The sequence below is a fragment of the Echinococcus granulosus genome (assembly GCF_000524195.1).
Source record: "Echinococcus granulosus chromosome Unknown EG_S00028, whole genome shotgun sequence".
NCBI lineage: Eukaryota > Metazoa > Platyhelminthes > Cestoda > Cyclophyllidea > Taeniidae > Echinococcus > Echinococcus granulosus.
In genome coordinates this window covers 885,657-904,784 of record NW_020170408.1, presented here as the reverse complement: position 1 = coordinate 904,784, position 19,128 = coordinate 885,657, and the positions used below count along the sequence as shown (strand labels likewise).

General features: G+C 42.9%; 2 protein-coding genes across 2 annotated transcripts in view; one reads left to right on the top strand and one right to left on the bottom strand. All coding sequences in view use genetic code 11, as the record gives it.

Annotated features, from left to right (window-relative positions):
* Nucleotides 1–4,026: 4,026 nt before the first annotated feature.
* On the bottom strand, nucleotides 4,027–9,421 carry EGR_04531 (Proactivator polypeptide; the record flags this gene model as incomplete). Its single annotated transcript, XM_024493780.1, has 16 exons — nucleotides 4,027–4,620; nucleotides 4,697–4,765; nucleotides 4,832–5,051; nucleotides 5,146–5,324; nucleotides 5,552–5,632; nucleotides 5,720–5,800; nucleotides 5,981–6,061; nucleotides 6,648–6,827; nucleotides 6,952–7,032; nucleotides 7,238–7,369; nucleotides 7,934–8,098; nucleotides 8,153–8,434; nucleotides 8,473–8,718; nucleotides 8,753–8,812; nucleotides 8,852–9,067; nucleotides 9,281–9,421. 16 exons carry the CDS (start codon nucleotides 9,419–9,421, stop codon nucleotides 4,027–4,029), a joined length of 2,808 nt encoding a protein of 935 aa, XP_024351894.1.
* Nucleotides 9,422–12,930: 3,509 nt separating this feature from the next.
* EGR_04530 (Kinesin-like protein KIF13B) overlaps nucleotides 12,931–19,128 on the top strand; it is a gene marked incomplete at both ends in the record, with an annotated part of 30,707 nt that continues 24,509 nt past the window's right edge. The window contains 8 exons of the mRNA XM_024493779.1: nucleotides 12,931–13,012; nucleotides 13,691–13,777; nucleotides 13,852–13,884; nucleotides 13,937–14,172; nucleotides 14,214–14,439; nucleotides 15,141–15,381; nucleotides 17,669–18,002; nucleotides 18,768–18,938. Of these exons, the coding sequence (XP_024351893.1) occupies nucleotides 12,931–13,012; nucleotides 13,691–13,777; nucleotides 13,852–13,884; nucleotides 13,937–14,172; nucleotides 14,214–14,439; nucleotides 15,141–15,381; nucleotides 17,669–18,002; nucleotides 18,768–18,938 (1,410 nt within the window). The remainder of the gene's footprint in view (nucleotides 13,013–13,690; nucleotides 13,778–13,851; nucleotides 13,885–13,936; nucleotides 14,173–14,213; nucleotides 14,440–15,140; nucleotides 15,382–17,668; nucleotides 18,003–18,767; nucleotides 18,939–19,128) is intronic.

Sequence of the window (19,128 nt, the reverse complement as noted above, 5' to 3'; positions counted from 1 at the left end):
GGTGGATGCAGGAACACTGGCCTAAAAGTAGATTTCTGTAAGGAAGGACGGGATTTAATGCAGGTCCATGGGGAACAGTAGGGAATGTCCGTAACGAAACTTCCAGATGGTTCACGGCTAGTGTCGCTTCAGTTGTTACCAGCTTTTCTGCAGAACACGGGACTGGGAGGGATGCCGAAGGTAGACGTCAACACCGACCCTTCTATTAGGGGTCATCACCATTCTCCCATCCGCAGCATATGTGCTCCTTCTGCTCCACTAAGGTTTATTACGCAGAAGCGGAAAATCAGGATACATGTCCTTTAAGATCGGTTTTGCTTTCCGCTGCCACCAATGTAGCGTCCCGAGACACCCAAGATACGATGAAAGAAGACACAATACTCGGGTAGAGTATATATTCAGCACAGAGAAGGTGTCTGGGCTATTGGCATGCCACGAATGGCCGACCCACCCAGCGAGGCACAAGGGGACTAGTTCGAAGTACGAAAGTGGCGCCCCACCAATGAGGAGGGATAAACCACTACCGTATTACAGTAGTACAATGATAAAATCACCAAAACGGAGGGTTAAATAACCATCGCATTACGTATTTTTGCTGATAAATTTGTATAATATTTAACTTGTTCTTACACGTATGATGTAATTAGCAGCTCCTATAGTCTAGTTTTTCAAATAGGCTGAGGTTTTCTCCCCTTCTTTGGAATTGATGATATCTGATTTAAATGTGGCTGTTTTGGGGCGGACCCCTGTATTGCGGACCAAGGTATTGCTTATAAAATGATTTTCCTAACTTCAAATACATCTTCGCTCAGGGAGTGGTAAAATCCGTTACCTATCTGTAGGGGTGAAATTATACGGAGTTGCACCTGGTCGCTTTTTTGGTAGAATCAAGTCTAGTCATAGTGGTATTCGTGCTGGCTTTTGTTTGGCGTTCATCAGGTACAGATGTTAACGTGCGAGATTAAATATTTCGCCCTCTTTTTTTTCTTTCAATTTCAGAAAGTATTTTGCATGATCAGGTATTGTGCATGTCCTTATGGTACAAAAATTTGCGCATGCTTCCTTAAAAACTTAACTCTAGAACCCGTGTCGGTGCACAAGTCGATCAGTTGAAGGAAATAGAAGCAAATGTTTCTCTGTCTTGTGTTTGTGGAGCTGCCGACAGTTATCGAATAGCAACCTTCTACCACAAAAAATGCAGTTGTTTTTTTTCTCCCTCCCTTGCCATCTAGTCGGTAAGCAATCTGCAATGCCAATGCCGACTCACTGAACTGGTGCAGTGGCAGTGAGATAGACGTTTAAATTTGCTTCAGGTATTATAGGACCGACAACTTTGGAGTAGATCCTGGATTACTTAGGTCTGTTAGCGCCTTTTGCTCGAGGCGCCTCGCATCTTCCTTCCCCTTACATGGTTCAACTGCTCATGTAACTCCTAAGAAACGCGTGTAGATACTTCAATCCAATCATGGCACATCAAAACCTCATTTTATAGGGACAGTTTTAATCATCCTTGTCAGTGTGCGTCTGACTGCCCTTCCCGATGACAGCATCCATTTTATCACTTCCTTAGCGTCCATCTAAATTCACTTCAGCTCCCAGTTCTGTAGGATGGATCCATTTCACTAAAATCGAGACATTCATGCAGATAACAAAGAGGCCTCCATGAAGGTCGCATTCACTATGTCAGCTATTGACTACGGTGTAAAACATAAGGGAAGTGGGACCTACATTAACAATTCTTATGTTTTCAGTATCCTCGATAGATTCTTTTTGCAAATATTGTACACCTGGCTAGTCGTCTCTAATGCGGCATTCATGTCCTCCCCAAAGAGACGCTATGAGATCCATAATTCTAGCTATTAGAAATGCATAGATGGACTGGTGGATTGTTAATGGCTTTATCATGAACAGAGCAACATGGCACCGGGATTGGGGGCGAAACCACGAGAATCGTAGCGAAAGTGTCAAGAAGACCATCACCAGTATCTTTCATTCCGTTACATCGATAGATGAAGCGCCTACTGCTTATGCGCATTAGTAGTATGTATAAAGGTCAAAGGGGTACTTTAGCATAAAGGATGTTTACCGTCATTGAAAGGCAAAGCAACGATTTTAGGTCTTATTTTTGTGATCATTAAAATTCGCTGAGAGTTTAAGCTTCATTTTCACACGAGAAAACCCCTTCAATAAATTGTACAATATGTTTTACACATCACTAAATCCGTTCATATGGCGCCTTTTCCGGTTGACTGTTGTTTATGTGATACCGATTTGTGCTTTGTTTAAGTTATCCACATGTCGCAAACTTTACTCTACTTTCAACCTAACTAACGATACACTTAAGAGTAAATTCGCCACTAGGTGTTTTGTTTGAAAGCTGAAGAAAGGAAAAAAAACAGACGGAATCTCTGACAGTTTGCAGGATGAGCAATTGGTTTGGAAGGAGGTGTAAACGTGCATACCGAACCAAAATCTGGAACTAGTCAAAAGAGCATTTAGATGTAGGTAGCTTGGGTTAGGAGACCTTAGTAGTCTAAAAAAAAAAGCCTGCGGGTTCGGCGTGATCGACACCATCGCACGTGGAGGTTGAACGTGTCCTAGTCGGTGTTGGACCCTCGCAAGACTGCACGGTTGAGATAGGGTCATGACCTGGCCAGAGAACATTTGTATATCAGCCAGATGTACGTATACTTAAGCTCCGCCATGCGCATATTCCGGCATCTCTACGTGACGTATGGGACTCGCGTGGGGCACAATGGATGGATGGATGGATACAGGATGGATGGATGGATGGATACAGGATGGATGGATACAGGATGGATGGATGGATACAGGATGGATGGATACAGGATGGGTGGATACAGGATGGATGGATACAGGATGGATGGATGGATCTAGTTGCTGCCTCCCGATCGGCCTGCCGTCACTACCGCCGCCCTCCTGTCTAAAAACATCTTTACAAATGACGATCGTTTACTTGTCGCGTCATACTGTCCAGCTGTGTATTTTTCCCTCAATGCGCGTTTAAGGCAGTGAGGCGAAGTCCCAGCTGCTGGACCAAACAATCTGACGAGTAACAACTGCCAACCTGCCCACAAGTCTTGCAATTTGAGTTCGTTGGATTTGTGAAACAAGTCCAACTCGATTGTTGCAAGCTAAGGGTCGAATTCGCGATACATATACCCTGTGGTATTTATGCCAGCGGATGTGATGTGTCACAACGACGACGGCAAATGTAGTCAGTACTACATTTCGCCTTTTTCAAGGGACAAGAGAAGGGGTAATTTTCCCTCAAAAAAACGCCACAGCAGTATCAAAGTTTTGTGTACTTTTATATAAGCAGGGAAGAAAGCATCTTGGGGGTAAATATTTACTTCTAAGGTGTTGTTTTTGACCCAATAAATAATACGACCTTAAGGAAGTTGCATGGGCAGTCTCAAGGACGTTCAGGACGAACCGGGACTTGGGTTGCCTCATCCACAAAAGATATTGGCACTTACTGCTTGTGGAACAAAAAGGTAGCACGAAAACCCACACATCTTTAAGGAATTGTTCAAGCATGGTGTGAGAAGGAGCCAAACATCAAATGAATTAGTGACAATCTTACATCCACCAGCAAGGGTTCCAGCTGTGATTGTTCTATACGCCCAACCCACGGCACATCAGTCCTGGAGGTCTAATTGAAGTGGTCAAATTGTACACAAGACTTCAATCTACAATCTTCTTCTTTCAGGAGAATTCGTACATGCTGGAAGGTCTGGAACGGTTCAAATGAACTAACAAGCAGTGGACAAGCACAGCACAAGACTAACAAGGGGAGGAGAAGCAAATGTGGCCTTCAAGGATTTCAACTGAACCTCAACCACACACAGTAACCTGAGCGTATGAATTATGCAACTTTATTGATCCACCATTAAGTCTTTCAACATGAGAATGCATATGAAACATGGAGTCACAATTTGAGAGCTTGACAGAATCAAATAAACAGGTGAAAAAAATGGCACGGATACGATTGAAGTTTCAAGTCTACACTCCTCGTGGCCAGAATCTGCTACGGCACATCTCCACCTGGTCACAGAGCACTGCATTTGCGTAGGTTTGACATACAAAAGCTGAGCCGAGACGACATCGAGGATCGCGTGGAGCCTCTGTATTCGGCGGTGCTGGTGATGTAGGAGTCATGCTCATTGCCTCGCAGTACTCGCCCATTCCACACAGTTTTACCATCCTGGGATCTGAACAGAAGCTTAGAGGACGGTCTTTGCACATTTCACGACGCATATCACTCCCAACACTGCCCGACGCGGCGTAGAGACGACACTGCTCCAGAATAGAGCGTCCACAGTAGCGCAACAATGGAGAGACACAGATCTCACGCAGGGGACGGGAGCAATCAATGAGGGCCAAGCTGGGAACTTTTTCGGCTCGAGACTGCGGTTGATCAGCCAGCCAGACGTGGTGTTGGCAGTAGGTAGTCATACCACAACGAGCTGCAATATCAGCATCGCGACACGCGACCGAGGGACCCCAGAGACAGGGATCATCACCGATGATTTTTTGAAGGGGAGCGAGGGAGTTCATTGGCGGTGATTCTACCGAATCATCGCAGAGTTGATTTTCCTATGCGGGGAAAAAAACCCAACCAGTCGTGAACCCGTTCGTTCACGTAGAAATACGGAACGTCTTAGTTCATTACCTTGCAAATGGAATCGAGGTTGTTAAAAGACACACGCCCCGGAACCTTGAGCGTTCGAACGTTCTGGCACTGCAAAACGGAGTAGAGTGTTAATAAGGAAGTCCAAGAGGAGATCAGAGCATGATGTGAACATACTCGTATCTTTTCCAACGGGTTTACATAGATGGAGCAGTCAAGAGCGAAGCTACCGTAAGTAAGTCGTTGAGTGAGGAGGTTTCGGCAGAAACGGCAGGCATTGGAGGGATCCACCGGTGGACGCTTGTACCCCAAGCAAAAGGCCCCGAAACCGCACAGGCGCATCAAGCGCTCGTCTGAACAGCGTTCCTCACGAGTGGAGAGTTTACTGCAGTCGTACCTTCCATGAAAGATAGAGCGATAAAAAAAAGTACTTTAGCATCTAGAAGAGAGCAGTCAGTATGACTAGAGGGTTGTACTTGAATGTGACATACTTGCGAACAACGGGCGGACGAGAGTTTGGATCCGAGGGATTCGGAAGCTGCCAGATGAATTCCTTGCAGAAGGTCTCTTGGGAGCAGAGTTTGGCGGTATACTCATCACGACACCAAGATGAGGGGCCGCCGGCACACAGATGCTTCAGGAGTGCATCCGACGGACACAGACGCAGTTCCTGCGATTTCACAAAAACCAAAGCCTCAATACCTCGCTGCTAAGAATACATCCGATCTCGACTAGTCTTTCTGTTGTGGAATCGCCTGATTACTACTTAGCCTTGTTTTTTCTAGGCACCATTCAATCTTTAGCCCTGAAAACAAGAGGCATGATGGAGTCTAGGTCGATGTATAATTATGGTGGAGACCTGACTAGTCACTCGTTGAATATTTCCATAAAACTTACCTGGCAGACTTCTTTGGAGGGCAGGTGCTTCACCAACAGATCGATCAATATTTGGGTGTAGGCCTTGACATACTCGTGGCACTGAAAGATGAATACGCTCTGTCAATTTGCGTTCAACGATCAATCAATCAAGCATGACCAAGTAGTTGACCTTCAAGGGTAACTCACAGTAGACTTCAGACCCTCATTAGGAAGGTAATCGCAGACACTTTCAAGAGCCTTCTCAATTTGATCAGCTGTAGCATCCTCCTGAATTCGGGTGTAGATAAAATCTACTATCTCCTTGCAAATTTCACATTTTGTGCCAATTGGAGACCCAGAAGGTACACTGTGATAGCAAATTGATAAATCCTGACAAGTTTAAAAGGTCAAAGTTATCACACTGAAGTACTATGTAAAGGCGTGTATTTATGTGGGGTGAAAACTCACCTCACATATCTCTCTTGGTGGGAGTTTTTGTACGACAAGATCGATGATCGCCGCTGTGTTCTGTTCAACCCAAGACTGGCACTAAAACAAGAGTCATAACGAAACTTGATGACCCGTAGATGACATGGAATAACTGGTTTTACGAAATAGGTACATTTCCGGGCGAACGCTTCAGTGCATAAGCAGAACACTACCACGTCAGTGAATCTCCGTAATACCCAGCTATGATGATAAGGTTTTTGTCTCGCAACAAGGTTTACATGCGGAGGTTCTTGAGAGTCTCCACCGCCCTCGTGTCGTGGAGTTCGGTCCAATATCCACCTTAGCTTAGCACGTCTACAATCAGAATCTGCCTCGAGGGAAGATTCGGAGTGAATACCACAACCCAGATGTTTCACTGATCTAAATGACACCAATTGTCACTAATTTATATTGGTCGAATCAAACGATGCCCAGAATCCAGAGAAAATGCGATTATTCTCAGACCAAGAGCATCCCACATCAAGTTATTTGATCGTTTTAGATATAATCAGTTATGAAAAACGGATAAAATATAAAATCACAAACTCGTAATGATGGTAACGAAACGCATTAATTAATACACCAATGCAATCAGACGTAGCAATTTAAAACGGCCAAAATATTTTAAACACATGCACAACGATACCGTATAGGCATAGGCTGAGGGGACATATTTGCAGAGGTATTCTAGGAGACCCTCAACACGCTCTACGGTAGCATTGTCAAGTAGTTTGGAGTAGAGCTCGGCAAAGACAACCTCACAGATGGCACAGCCATCCTTCAGACTCGGCTCAGCGACCACAACCTCGGAACAGAATCCTATTTTCTATAAAAACAAAAGGGGAGCACGAATGACAATTTAGCAGTAGCAGAGTCAATCATAGGGTTATCAGATAGAAGCATCTTAACAGGCAGTAGGATTTCACTGAGATATCTCCTTAGAAGCTTACCTGACAGACTTCTTTCGGTGACACACCACTCACAAGGAGATCTATGACCTGAGAGCAATATTCATCCACCAGTTGTACACACTTTTAAAAGGAAAAAGTTGTAATTTCCTTTAGAAGTGAACAAATGGAAAACGAGTTCAACAAACGTTATTCAATTGATCGCAGTCAGGAGAATTATAAGCAAAAGACGTCGATAAAAAAAACTCCAACAATACTGACGAAACGACTAATTGAAGGATTCAGTACAACAAAAATAAAAGCTCTGATAGCAAGGTGAATCACAGACCCGAGCACTAAGGTAGGGGAGGTGACTGCACGCTGTCTCTAACGCCTTGACAGTATCCTCCTTGGTGGCATTGTTCTCCAGATTCTCGTAAATCGTGCCGACAATCACCTCACACAATTTGCACTCTGAATCCTATCCCCAAGAAAAAAAGGAATAACACTGTGGACTTTGGTACAAGAATGTCCACCCCAAATTTTAAAAAAAAATTGTTTCGCCTGAAGAAAAATTCAAAAAAAGAACGAGCAGTAATATTCAAACTTCGAACTGTTGACCACTGCACAATTGAGTGAGCAGGTTCTCAATTCAGCACCTTCGTTGCCTGTGTCACGCATATGTGACACGTATTCTTTAACGGTTCATGAAAACTACTTACACCAAATTAAGTCACGAATACAAAAAGAGCAAAATACAGTGCCATAAATTTAAAGAAACGTTTTACATGGCCTGTCGTGGTTAGTATTCAGCTGAGAGCCTGGTAGCAAAGGTCCCTGTTTTACTTATTTAAGGCACCAAGACCATTGCTCTAAGGCGGTACTACTACCAGACACCAAAGGCTGTAAACACAAGAGTAAACAAACCTGAAGTAGGCGTAAATATCTGAAAACGCACATGTGATGCTCTCAGTGACCTCCAATCAATTTTCGCCTAACATAAACAAAGCCCCCATCCAATTGAATAACCGATGAAAGAGCTTACCCCAGCAGCAACTGGAATTGCCGCCACTGCGTCACAAGCACCAAAACTGGAGCAAATGATCTTGGGGGCAGTGCCTGCTATAATCTCTCGAATGATTACATCCGAGTAGGCTTCGACAAATCGAATGCATGACTCTCGTGATTTAGAGGGCAACAGATTACATGACTGAAATGAAAAAAAATGGGATAGAGATAGAGATTGGGGTAGACAAAGTGTTACCTCTTCAAGTGCCCAAACAATTGCAGCCTCGCTCCTATTGTTGAGAACCAAGTCAATCACTTTTGCAAAAAACATCTCACACACCGGACAAACGAAAGGAATGGGAACGTTGAGTTCCTGTGAAGGAGGAGCAAAGAGTCTAAAAAGAGATGCCTTAAAAGCCCTTGCCACTGGCGACACGTTCTCTGTGCACTGATTGAAGAAGAAGCAGAGGTCAGTGATGTTCATTTTTGAGGCGTTGTCAATCATGGAGTCTACTTCCTTGGAGACAGCCGCTTCACACTGAGCAATCGACAGTTTTTTACAATAATGTGGCTTACCATGCTCTTAAAGTAACCGAACGATTCACAAAGGGATTCCTTAACAACATTCTTTAAAGCTTGATCGAAGACAGGATCCTTGGTTTGATCACGAATGCGGGAGAATACATTCTTACATTCAGTGCAAGCATCTGAGTCGGAAACAGCACCAGAGTAGCTGAGACGAGAATGGAAGAACTCGAAGCCAACAGGAGCAGGTCTTTGGATCCAGGAATGTGACTTGAATTCTGAGTCCTTTTCGGACTTCTTAAGACGGTAAATATGGTTAGCCAAACATTACCTTCATCTCAATTCTTTCAGTGGGACAGAGTCCAAAAAGAGCACAGATGGGACCAGGATGCTAAAAAAACGTATCAAGGGATGGCTTACAGCAACCCACCAGCTCACTACCTGCCATATCCATAAGAATAACAACGTAGGCATCAATAGTGTGTTTGCAGATGTCAACCACTTGAAGAGGCAGTTCGTAACAAAATGCCTTTTTTAAGTAGCTAGCTATAGCACTCTTGGTGTCGTTATCTTGGACTAGGGCGCGCAAATCAGTTATAATTTTTTTGCAGTCATTACAGGTGGACTTGACATCAAATTTCAGAGTCTAGAATATAGTGTAAATATTTGAGAATGTCTACCGGCAGGACAAAAGAAAGGCTACTGCAGCTATCAAGTAAAGCACAGACAAGGGAACCGTTGCCCTACAAAATTACCCATAAGAGGAAGAAACTACCAATTCTGAAGCCAATAGCTTGAGCTCAACGTCTCCAATGTTCAGGAATCCCTACAGTGTCATGCACAAAAACGAGTGACCCACTTCAGACTTTGATATCTTGGATAAAATGGTGCTGTAAGTTCCGTTAGTCACAAGCCTCTTGCAATCTCTGCATTCGTTGGACTCAATGTTCGGTTCAACAAGAGTTGCATGAAGCCATAGGTTTTTGCATACGTCCAACATCCCATTTTCTTTAGCACTTGCATATGATCTGCATATTACACCCTCAGCCGCATCTTTAACATTGGGTTTCTCACCAAACGCTGTGCAAAGTACGCACAACAAAATACACAAACCCACAAGACCCATCCTGCGTTGAATACGACAAACCCACACCACAAGTGCCCTTCAAATAGGATGCTATTATTAAGTTGAACACAATGTTGGGATCTTTAGGAAAAATTGTATAGGTAATGCATTTAAAGATATTATAGTGCAAAACACCTAGTAGCTAAAATTTGGTAAGAAGAATAAACCCCAAAAAATTAGCTTATTATACCTAATTATCGTTCTTCAAATTAGGAAAAGCAATATTTTTTTTGGCGCGGACTCATTAAATTTATTTTATTTGTTGCCCTTACTTTGTACTTAATTCACTGCGCGCTTAACGGCAAAAACTGAGCAAAATTTTGTGCAGTCGACATTTTTTCTCCATAAGATTAGTTTGCGAGAATGCCAGAAATTTGGATGTAGTATAGGTGACCAGATGCAATAGTGACGTAGAAATCATATACTTCTATAGTTTGCGAAAACATACTAAATTTTACCCCTGAGTCTTCTAAAGTTGTTAAGGCTCCGTGTACATTCTTGCTTGCGACGATTAAAAAGTTATCAAGAGAAAATAAGGCAGCAGAACCTAACGTAGTGCTTTTAGACTTCCGTGTAGACAAAGGAGGATTCAACACTCGGGTAAAACATATATGCAATGTGTTGGTTGTTTAACTCTAGGGCCACAATGTGTCTCTGCTATTGTACTTTTGCTGAGTTAAATGGCCTGCAGGTCAAGCAGCTCACCCCAAACCCTACTCCCTATCAACTATGCATATGTTCGGTCCCAGTATTATGTTGTGATTCGTCCGTTTTTAAGCCTCATAGAGCTATACGCTTTCAACATACAGTAGGGCCTGGGCCTACTAACATGGCCCGAAGGCCAGCTCACCCGGCGAGGGCACACTAGTGGAACACCTAAGCAGCTCCTTTTACCGAACCTGAGAATTAAATAAATAACCAAGGAATTTCATAGCCCCTCATCTTTTAAGCCTTGTCTCCGGCGCTCCCGTTGGTCCACCTCCTGCTTAGGCCATTACAGCGTAATCAGTGCCTTGAGAACAAAACCCACTACTTTAACCATGCCAGCATTTCCTTTTTTCCTCAGCTGGAAGGGCATTTAAGAGCAATGTCGGTGATCCCCCTTGGCAATTCTCCTGGATCTGTATAAGGGATAAGTTAGACAACGGGTGTAATGTGCCAACCGTCATGTGTATCCCCAGCTAGTCTGGAGAGCACTGGCCTAAAAGCAGTCGTATACCAAAAAATAGGGAATTTAGCATGGTACTATGGAGGTAGGGTTCCGTGTTCACTTCACTATGCCACTTTTTTCTCACTTTAAATTTGCCCAACCATATCTGGGTTCTGTCCAGTTAGTTTAGAAGTGAAGGAGGTGTCGAAGTTTTACATAGTTGATGTTTCCATGCCTGTATGGCAGGCAGCTCAGTAGTGATTCTCCTGTTTTAAGTCATTACTGATCCTCCCTTTCGCAGTATATGCATGCCTTTTGCCCCACTAAGATGTATCGCTTACCAGTAAAAATTAGGATGAGTGTTTTTAGATTAGATTCGCATCCCGCTGCCGCCAGTGTAGCGCTTTGTGGCTTCTTCGAAGACGGAAGACGACAAAAAGTGGATAGGTTATGTATTTTCGGCACGCAGTATGCTTTAAGTCTACTGACGTGGCCCGTAGTCTGACCCACCCGGTCCAGGCGGTCCCTTTACCAAAACCTAGAGCCAAACCAGCATTTGTTGTATAACGCCAAAAGATAGGGTATTTTTACTTGTATGTCCTTGTATTGATTCTATATTTACACAGAGTCATGCTTGAAATTACGGATTAGCCAGTTTCTAGTCTTGAAGTCTATGACAGAATTTCAGCCCTTTCGCCAATTATTACTGGTTACACCTATGGTAATTTTAAAAAGATTAGGATCGACCTGTCAAAAGTACATTAATCCGGTTATCTCATAGGTGTACACGAGTAAAATCTATACATGTATATGTATATAAGTGTATTTATTGTAAGGAAAAAGTGTTTAGATGCAATTTTTGGTGGTAAGCCGGGCGATCCTATCGACCTTTAAGACAGAGACGGGGAATCATGGCCCCCAACAAACCCTAATTTTGTAAAGCCTAATGTTGCAAAGCAAAATATACACCCCTTTAGCTATTTTTTTAGCTAAGTATGTAGAAATGGATATAGAGGTGCATAACAAGGGAAATAACATATGTTGCACTTTTTGACTCTTCCTGTTTAACCAATACAGCTTCAAACGATAAGAGTAAGTTAATTGTTGACAAGGGGCCATTTCCATACCTATGAGAAAATACTTCAACCCTTTTCAATCATTCCACTTCTAAAGCATCAGGGATTTGTTTTGGGCGACGGGAATGCTTCCGTACTGTGTTTAACTCGACTTTCAATTAAGCTGGTAGATAACGCTACTGTAGCGTCCCGAGACTCCCCGAAGACGAAAGAAGACACAATACTCGGGCAGAATATATCATCAGCACAGAGGAGGTGTTTGGGCTACTGGCATGGCCCAAAAGGCCAGCCCACCCAGCGAGACGCAAGAGGGCTAATTCAAAAGTGGCGCCTCACCAGTACCGAGGGATAAACCACTATTGTATTACATTACCATTCGCCAACTTGTCCACCGGAACATGTCAGCATGCTCAACCCTAATGTATGTCAGTAGCATTTTCTCTGCTATGCTCCTGTGACTTCCGGTAATTTCGAGGAAGACTCGGCGAAGTTTAGATCGCGTTGTGTAATTGCAATCTTGTTCCAAAAATTCGGTGACGTTGGAAATAATCTGTATTGGAACTTGAAATTCTAGTGCAAATAAATACTTGCACACTACTCTGACCAATGCAGCTAAATTAGCTTAAGAGAAATGTAATTTATGCATCGAATTACCATTGCGAGATGTAAGAAAACTGTCCCAGGAAAGATCATTTAGTAAAGAAAGGATTCTAAAATGGCTTCGTCCATGATAAAAGCTCTGCATCTATTTCTTTGCATCACTTTGTCGTACTTCAGTGCTGCTCAGACATATCACTCCTTTCTAGCCAGCTAGTAGAATTATGGTGAAGGCATTGCATGCTCACCCAGTGGATATCCTCATACAGGCATCAAAGACAGCCTTGTAAGGAAATTTTTGAGATGTTTGCGGGCTGATGCAGCATCAGTTCTTAACAGCATTTTAGCAGAGCACAAGCCTCAGGTGGTCGCCATATATAGATATTATTTTAAACTTTCTTTTGCGCCGTCACAGGCTGTCAGATCGCCAGCACATGCCGCTCTTTCATCACTTCAAGGCCCACTCCCAAGTAATGCTAAAAAAAATATTCCTACGAAAAAAGCTTGCTTCTCCGTGCTACCAATATAGAGCGTTGGGAAGTTCTTGAAGACAAACAAACATGGTACCAGAGCTGATTAAGAATCACCAACACGCAGCAGGGCATAGGGGCTACCGACGCGACAAGCAAACCATACAGCCAAGTAAAAATTGTTTTTTTTATTTTCGTATTTTCCAACATTCAAAAAAAATGCCAAACAAACAATCGATGTTGCACTTATGTATTTTAATTTAAAAATCTCTTAGTTTTGGACCTAATGGCGAATTTATAATCATCGCCTAGACCACATGCCTTATCCTTTCTAACCGATATTCACCTTATTTGCAGTCTAGTTTTTACACAATTTTGCAAATAAATTATTATGGACAATTTTTAATGAATCATTCGAATTATCAAAGGAGAGGCGTCTAATTTGGGTTCCATAGGTCGTGTGCGATTCGCGCTGCATATGTCACAGGTTAACATCATCATAGTAATCGGGGAAACTTCAAATGTTCCTGACAAAACAAGTCTCGTTTCTCATATCAGAGATGGTATTGTACCTCTCTTGGTTATGTTTGTTTTGTAATTGTTTTTCGAGGATGGTTGTCTCTTCCTAGATTGCGACACGGTGTTATAAGTACTGTTGGTGATGTTAAATTCTTCGGATGCATGACAGCGATAGGGCCTTATAGTATATGCACACTCGTTCACTGCGCATTTTGATTGAGAATGAAAACCTGCTTGGGTTTTGTCATTGGTATTAATGTCATATTTTACCTTAAATTTAGGCGTTAAGTTCCTTAAATTCTAGTGTCCGTTTTTGTTTCTTCTTTTGCAGGTTTAGCGAGTATTCCTCACTTCGACTTACTAAAGATAAATGAAGCTTTGGGCTCCGTTGATTGTCTTGAACCGCTCTCTGATGGGGGTTAGTTGAAGGCCTGCTTCATTGCTAGCATTATGTTGACCTCCGTATGCGCATGTACTATTTTCGCATTTCAGATACTCAGCGTTTTGTAACACTTAGGAAAGATGGTAAGTTTTGTAACGTTCCGAATGTTTACACTGTTACCATTCTACTTTTCAGGATTTAAATTTATTTCTCCTGAAGTAAACGTCGTCTTGCTGCGAGGCACAACCGTGGAATATATTTTAGAAGAACTGGATAATGCTGTCAATCTTCTTCCCCATCTAATAGCTCTCGTGTATACTGGAGCTATTTGCCAGTCCACTGGTTATTGGGTCCTCTCTAATTCCGTACTAAAGCCAGATTACGTGACCGAAAGGATTTCTTTGATTTCTGGAAAACTTTATCAATCACTGGTACGCTTGGTTTTCATTATTTTCTCTTGACTTTTACCTAGGCTGATACGACAAAGGAGTCTATGCCTCCAGTGAGCCTCCATATCGCCTGTTCGAGCTTGCCTTCCGGTGGTGAATGGCGTCATGTTTTGTCAAGTCGTCTTCCATCCGCCATAGCCGGCCGTCCTCTCCACGTCACTGTTAATCGACTGCATACGCCTACTAAAAAGGCACCTGTGGGGATTTCTGCCAAGCCCGAACTTGCTCCTTTACCCGCCGACCTTTCCGGTAAGCTAAATAGTTTTCTAGTAGGTATCCATTTGCTTTCTGAGTGGATGAGTCGTAGATGCCAATTCTTTTTCCATCTGTCAGTACGTTTGCCAATGCTACATAATCATTTTTGTCTGTTTGTACGACATAAGCGTTTATAACGTAGAATTCGCCGTTTATTTTCTTTGAGTATCTAGGTTTCACTTCTTGCTCTATCATTTATTGACTAGTTTAGGGTACGATTCATCTGGGCATTCGTGTCCGCTCGGAACTTTCAAGCCCATAAAAGAAGAGGAGCGCAAACTGTGTTTACTTTTTCAAAGTAAAGATTTACCAGTATCACTATGGTCACCTCACTCTCTTGTCAGTACCCCATTGTTGACCTCTCATACTATTTTAGGAGTTAGCTGTCTTTGAAAGTAATATGGCTAACTAATTACTTATCACTATGTGTAGTACCGCTGGGATAGCATTCCCTTTTATAAGTTCCTATAGGAAATTCCGGTTCCACTGGTATCCCCTCTTTATTCCTAAATTTTTTTGGAAGAATGACGTCTTTTCTAAGGCATTAGTAGTTATATACGAACTATTCTGCTTCCGTTGAAGAAAAACTAGTTTGGATGTGTAACTCAAATTGAGAGATACTGGATAGGTAAATGCCCGAGGATTTGTTAATACGGCGGTTAGACTAACTCCGAAATTAATGATAACACCAACAGGTGTAGAGGCTTTCTGTCAACGTCTGGAACCGATGATACCGACGCCAGTGCCACCAGCAGTTTGCCAGCCAGCAGCTAAAACAAACGGCTGCTCCATTCGCATCCAACGACCCTGTCTCTACATCTTTCCTGAGGGTTCGGGCCAGTCGGCTATCTTTGCACTACCCGGGTTCATTCTAATGGTCAACGCGGGATGTTCGTGGGAGCCCAAGTGCTGGAAGATGGCTCAACATCTGGAGAAGTGAATTAATTTCCTTTTTTGAGTAGATTTTTAGTCCCTGGTACCAAAAGTTATCCATTTTTGTGCGGGCAATAACTCAGTAAATTTTGGATACCCATTTCTGTATTGATGGAATTAGACCTCCTAAGCCCATAGTTAGGCATGGCTTCTAGCGATGATGGTGGTGTTTAATACCATGCCGCTAGGCTGTGTAGCATAAAAGGCGAACTGTATCCTAATTTGTAAGTAGGATCACACCTCAAAATCTTTGGAATAGCTAGATTGGTAAAAACGGCTTCCATTTTGGCTGTTGTTTCTTTGTCAAGTCACGTGTTTTTTCGTTACTTCGTCATTAGCTCATGTCTGTCAAGTCGCAATAGCCTTCTCCGGCTGCATAAAATCGTAGGGTAATCTATCAAAGCTTACCAGTAAACGCATTTTTTGTGCATTTTATTCTTCAGTAGCGACTAATTCTCCCTTTCTGGTTTTTCATTCCCTTTCCTACTAAAGTGAGTTGTGACTAATGTCGGTCCTTTCATTCCCCTCTTTCGTCTTGGTCAAGAGCCATCAGTTTATGGGAAATGTCGTGTAGAACAGGAAATGCTCCTACTCCTGTTAATAGCCTTTCCTTTGTGACTTGGTAATCTCGTTGATACACTCCCGAAGCCCCTGATTTTTTATTAAAAGCTTGCATTTGCCTTTGTGTGCTTCTTTTGCAAGCTCCTGGGATGTTGGCAAGTGAATTTGCAGTGCTTTGCATTCTCTCATTCTGTCGCGACCTTATGAATTAAATGTCTATCTGTAGCAGCGTAGACGGCGATTGGATTGTTTTTGTAAAACCTACAAGTGAAAACTCCTCCTCCTCAAATTATTGTTTATTTCAAAATAAGACCTTCTTTGGAAAAAATGGTCTTAATTTTCACGAAGAAAAAGGAAATGCGGAACATTTATTTTAACTTTTGTTTGTGTAGTTTTGCATTTGGGCACCGGATCATGTTAGAAGTGTTTAGAAGCGGGAGTAGGCCTTTCAAGTCTTGCCTACTTGGTGAACCTCTCAACTGTTACTCAGTAACACAGCCACCACTGTAGGACATTTCATATTAATGGGAACAATGTTTTCCGCTTTCTAATGCTAGGTGAGGTTCTAGGCTAAGATTTGGTCTTTTAGAGGCAGTTCTAGCACTGCCAAATCATTTTGGCAAGTCTGTTGAAGATACAGATCATCCGATGGAAAAATAATGAAGCCTTATGTATTTCTGATAATTCCAACTGATTTTCTTTTCCTTTAAAAAATGGTTCAGTTAACTTTCTCTGACACGGGATTATAGGCGAGAGAAATCGGTGTCATTGCTGTGTGGTTTCCTGTGTTACGTAGCCAGGAAATCATGGCGCTGATTTATGATAGCCGAAGCACAGAGGTTGAAGAGTCCATAGGATTAAAACAAGCGAATTGTTTCCCGATGCTCTGCGTGATCGCGCTTCTGCTTCGGCTGTAAAGAAGCTTTCCTTAACTGCGGTCCACTGGAAGACAGGAGCTTGTTGGTGTTTTTTGATGAATTTGGCTCGTACATAAAACACCACTTTTCTCAGCAATGGTGATTCATGTTGTGGATGCATTCGGAGCTCCTAAACACCTCATCCTTTACAAGGCAGGCATCTTCAGCGAGGGGGGAAGGGAAGGAGGAATTTATTCTGGCGGTAGCGTTAAATGTCTCACAGGGTTCTATAGCAAATCTGCCATTTCGTAAATCCATTCACTTGTAGGGTAGAACTTTCTCCCAGATAACATGGGAGAGGTGGCAGTGGTTACATTTGGAGACTATTTCGAGGCGCTAGAAACTTGACCTCACTTCATCAGTGGTCATTGTGCAGACCTTCAAAATTAAAGGGAAGGGGGAAGAGGGGTCACCAAAACTCGATGTTTTGACTTGTCCTTATTAAGGTCCCGCGGATTTAGCTATTCAAAGCATTTTTTTCCTCCTGTAACATTGAATCTTGGTAATCGGCCCACGAAATGAGGATTTTTTTGTCCGTTCTTTAATCAAGCTTGCTTACTTCTGCTACCACATTAGTGTTCTGAGTCATCCTGGAAGGTCTGCTAACGGGGATTAATCGGTGGGGCTACTGGGAGACTAGGTGTGAATGGGCCGTCATGGCATGCGTATTTAAATGTCATTCTGCACAAATGAATGTTTAGAAGGTAGGATAAAACTTTTCACCTATGGAGAATGCCCCACGAAGATTTTACAAAATATCGCATTTCTGCTGACCAGTTATATATTTTTATTCTTGTCCGTCCATTTAATAGTATCGACGCCATTTTGCACACACATTGGGGGGCTGAAAACACCTTGGGTCTGGCTTCCCTCCTGCCCGCTCTCATGGCCTCTTCCGATAGCACTTCTCTTCTGCCCAAAGTCACTTGTCTCCTGACTCCGCCACCTGGCTACATGATATCTCAGCCACCACCACCGACAACAATGGCTCTCACGGACCCTCTAGTATTGAATGTGGCCAAGGTGATGGGCGACCTGGCGCTTGCGATGAAGCCTGCCATTGCAGACTCGCGTCTCATCACGATGGAGGTCAACCGAGGTGCTAAGATGGCTGCGGTACCGAAACCACTGCCTCTCTACTACAGAGTTAGTTACTCTATGAAGCATCTGAGTTATTGTTTAGGTAGCTATTTAAACGGAAGGCTAGATCTGGAAGGCTAGGGCCATTGGCAGACTTGGGAGATATATTGGTGCAATAAGACGAAGTTTGCCATTATTAGCATCGGTTGTTTACCTTCACAACGGTGACAAGTTTTATTGGGTATGTAAAAGCAGACTTCCGATCGCCTGCAGTAAATTTTGATGCCGTTCAGATGCCCATAGCTTCTGTTAGGCTAACTGGGAGAAGACTGGTCATAATTGTACCAAACCCCCTTCGTAAGGGCAATGGTTAGAGGTGAAGTCCATTTCTCCCATGTTTACATCCTTCCTTTCCATTATTTTGCTGTCCTGATCTTGTAGCAGTGTGAATAGGCATCGGAATTCTAGATTTTGCGCAATCTAAGGATTTTTGGTTGGTATCAAACGAATCTAACCTGTTTCAAATCCAAAACACTTCTTACTGGACATAAGTCGATGTGGTTTCTCCAACCATTGCTTTGTTGGTGAGATATCAATACCCGAAGGCTTTCGTTTCTAGTGTTTACTGGCGTACTGACAAGTTTGCTACCAGTGTCACATAAATGGTATTGGAAGCGTTAACCAAAATATTCATTTTAACTTAGACTTAAGTTTATTCCATCGAGTGCCACCGCTGTGCCAACTGGTTTACCCCTGAAACGGTTACAAGGATGAATCAGAAATGGGCTTAACTAAGGCTAAAGCCTTTACTTTTTTCTAATGCTTTTCTAGGCAGGATTCGGTAGCCTCGAGCTGTACCCACTCACCCCAACTGAAGAGGACCAGGCAGATGTGAAAAAATTGGCCGAAATGTGGGTGAAATCTGCTTCCAGCATGGCTGCAGCGCTTGCTACTGCTGCTAAGGGCCCGATCACTGCACCCAAACAGACTGGTATCCCACTCGTAAGTCCTTAAGTCACCAAAGAGGTGCTATTTAGCGATACAGTTCTCCCTAAAACCGTTACGGTTTGCTACTGTTTGATCACCATTGTCATTTAGCTCATGATTGATTCGACTGCATTCATTCATTGAAAAGCTTGGAGGTGACATGTAATAGTTAACCGATACAGGTACTGCTCATTTGTCTCTCTCT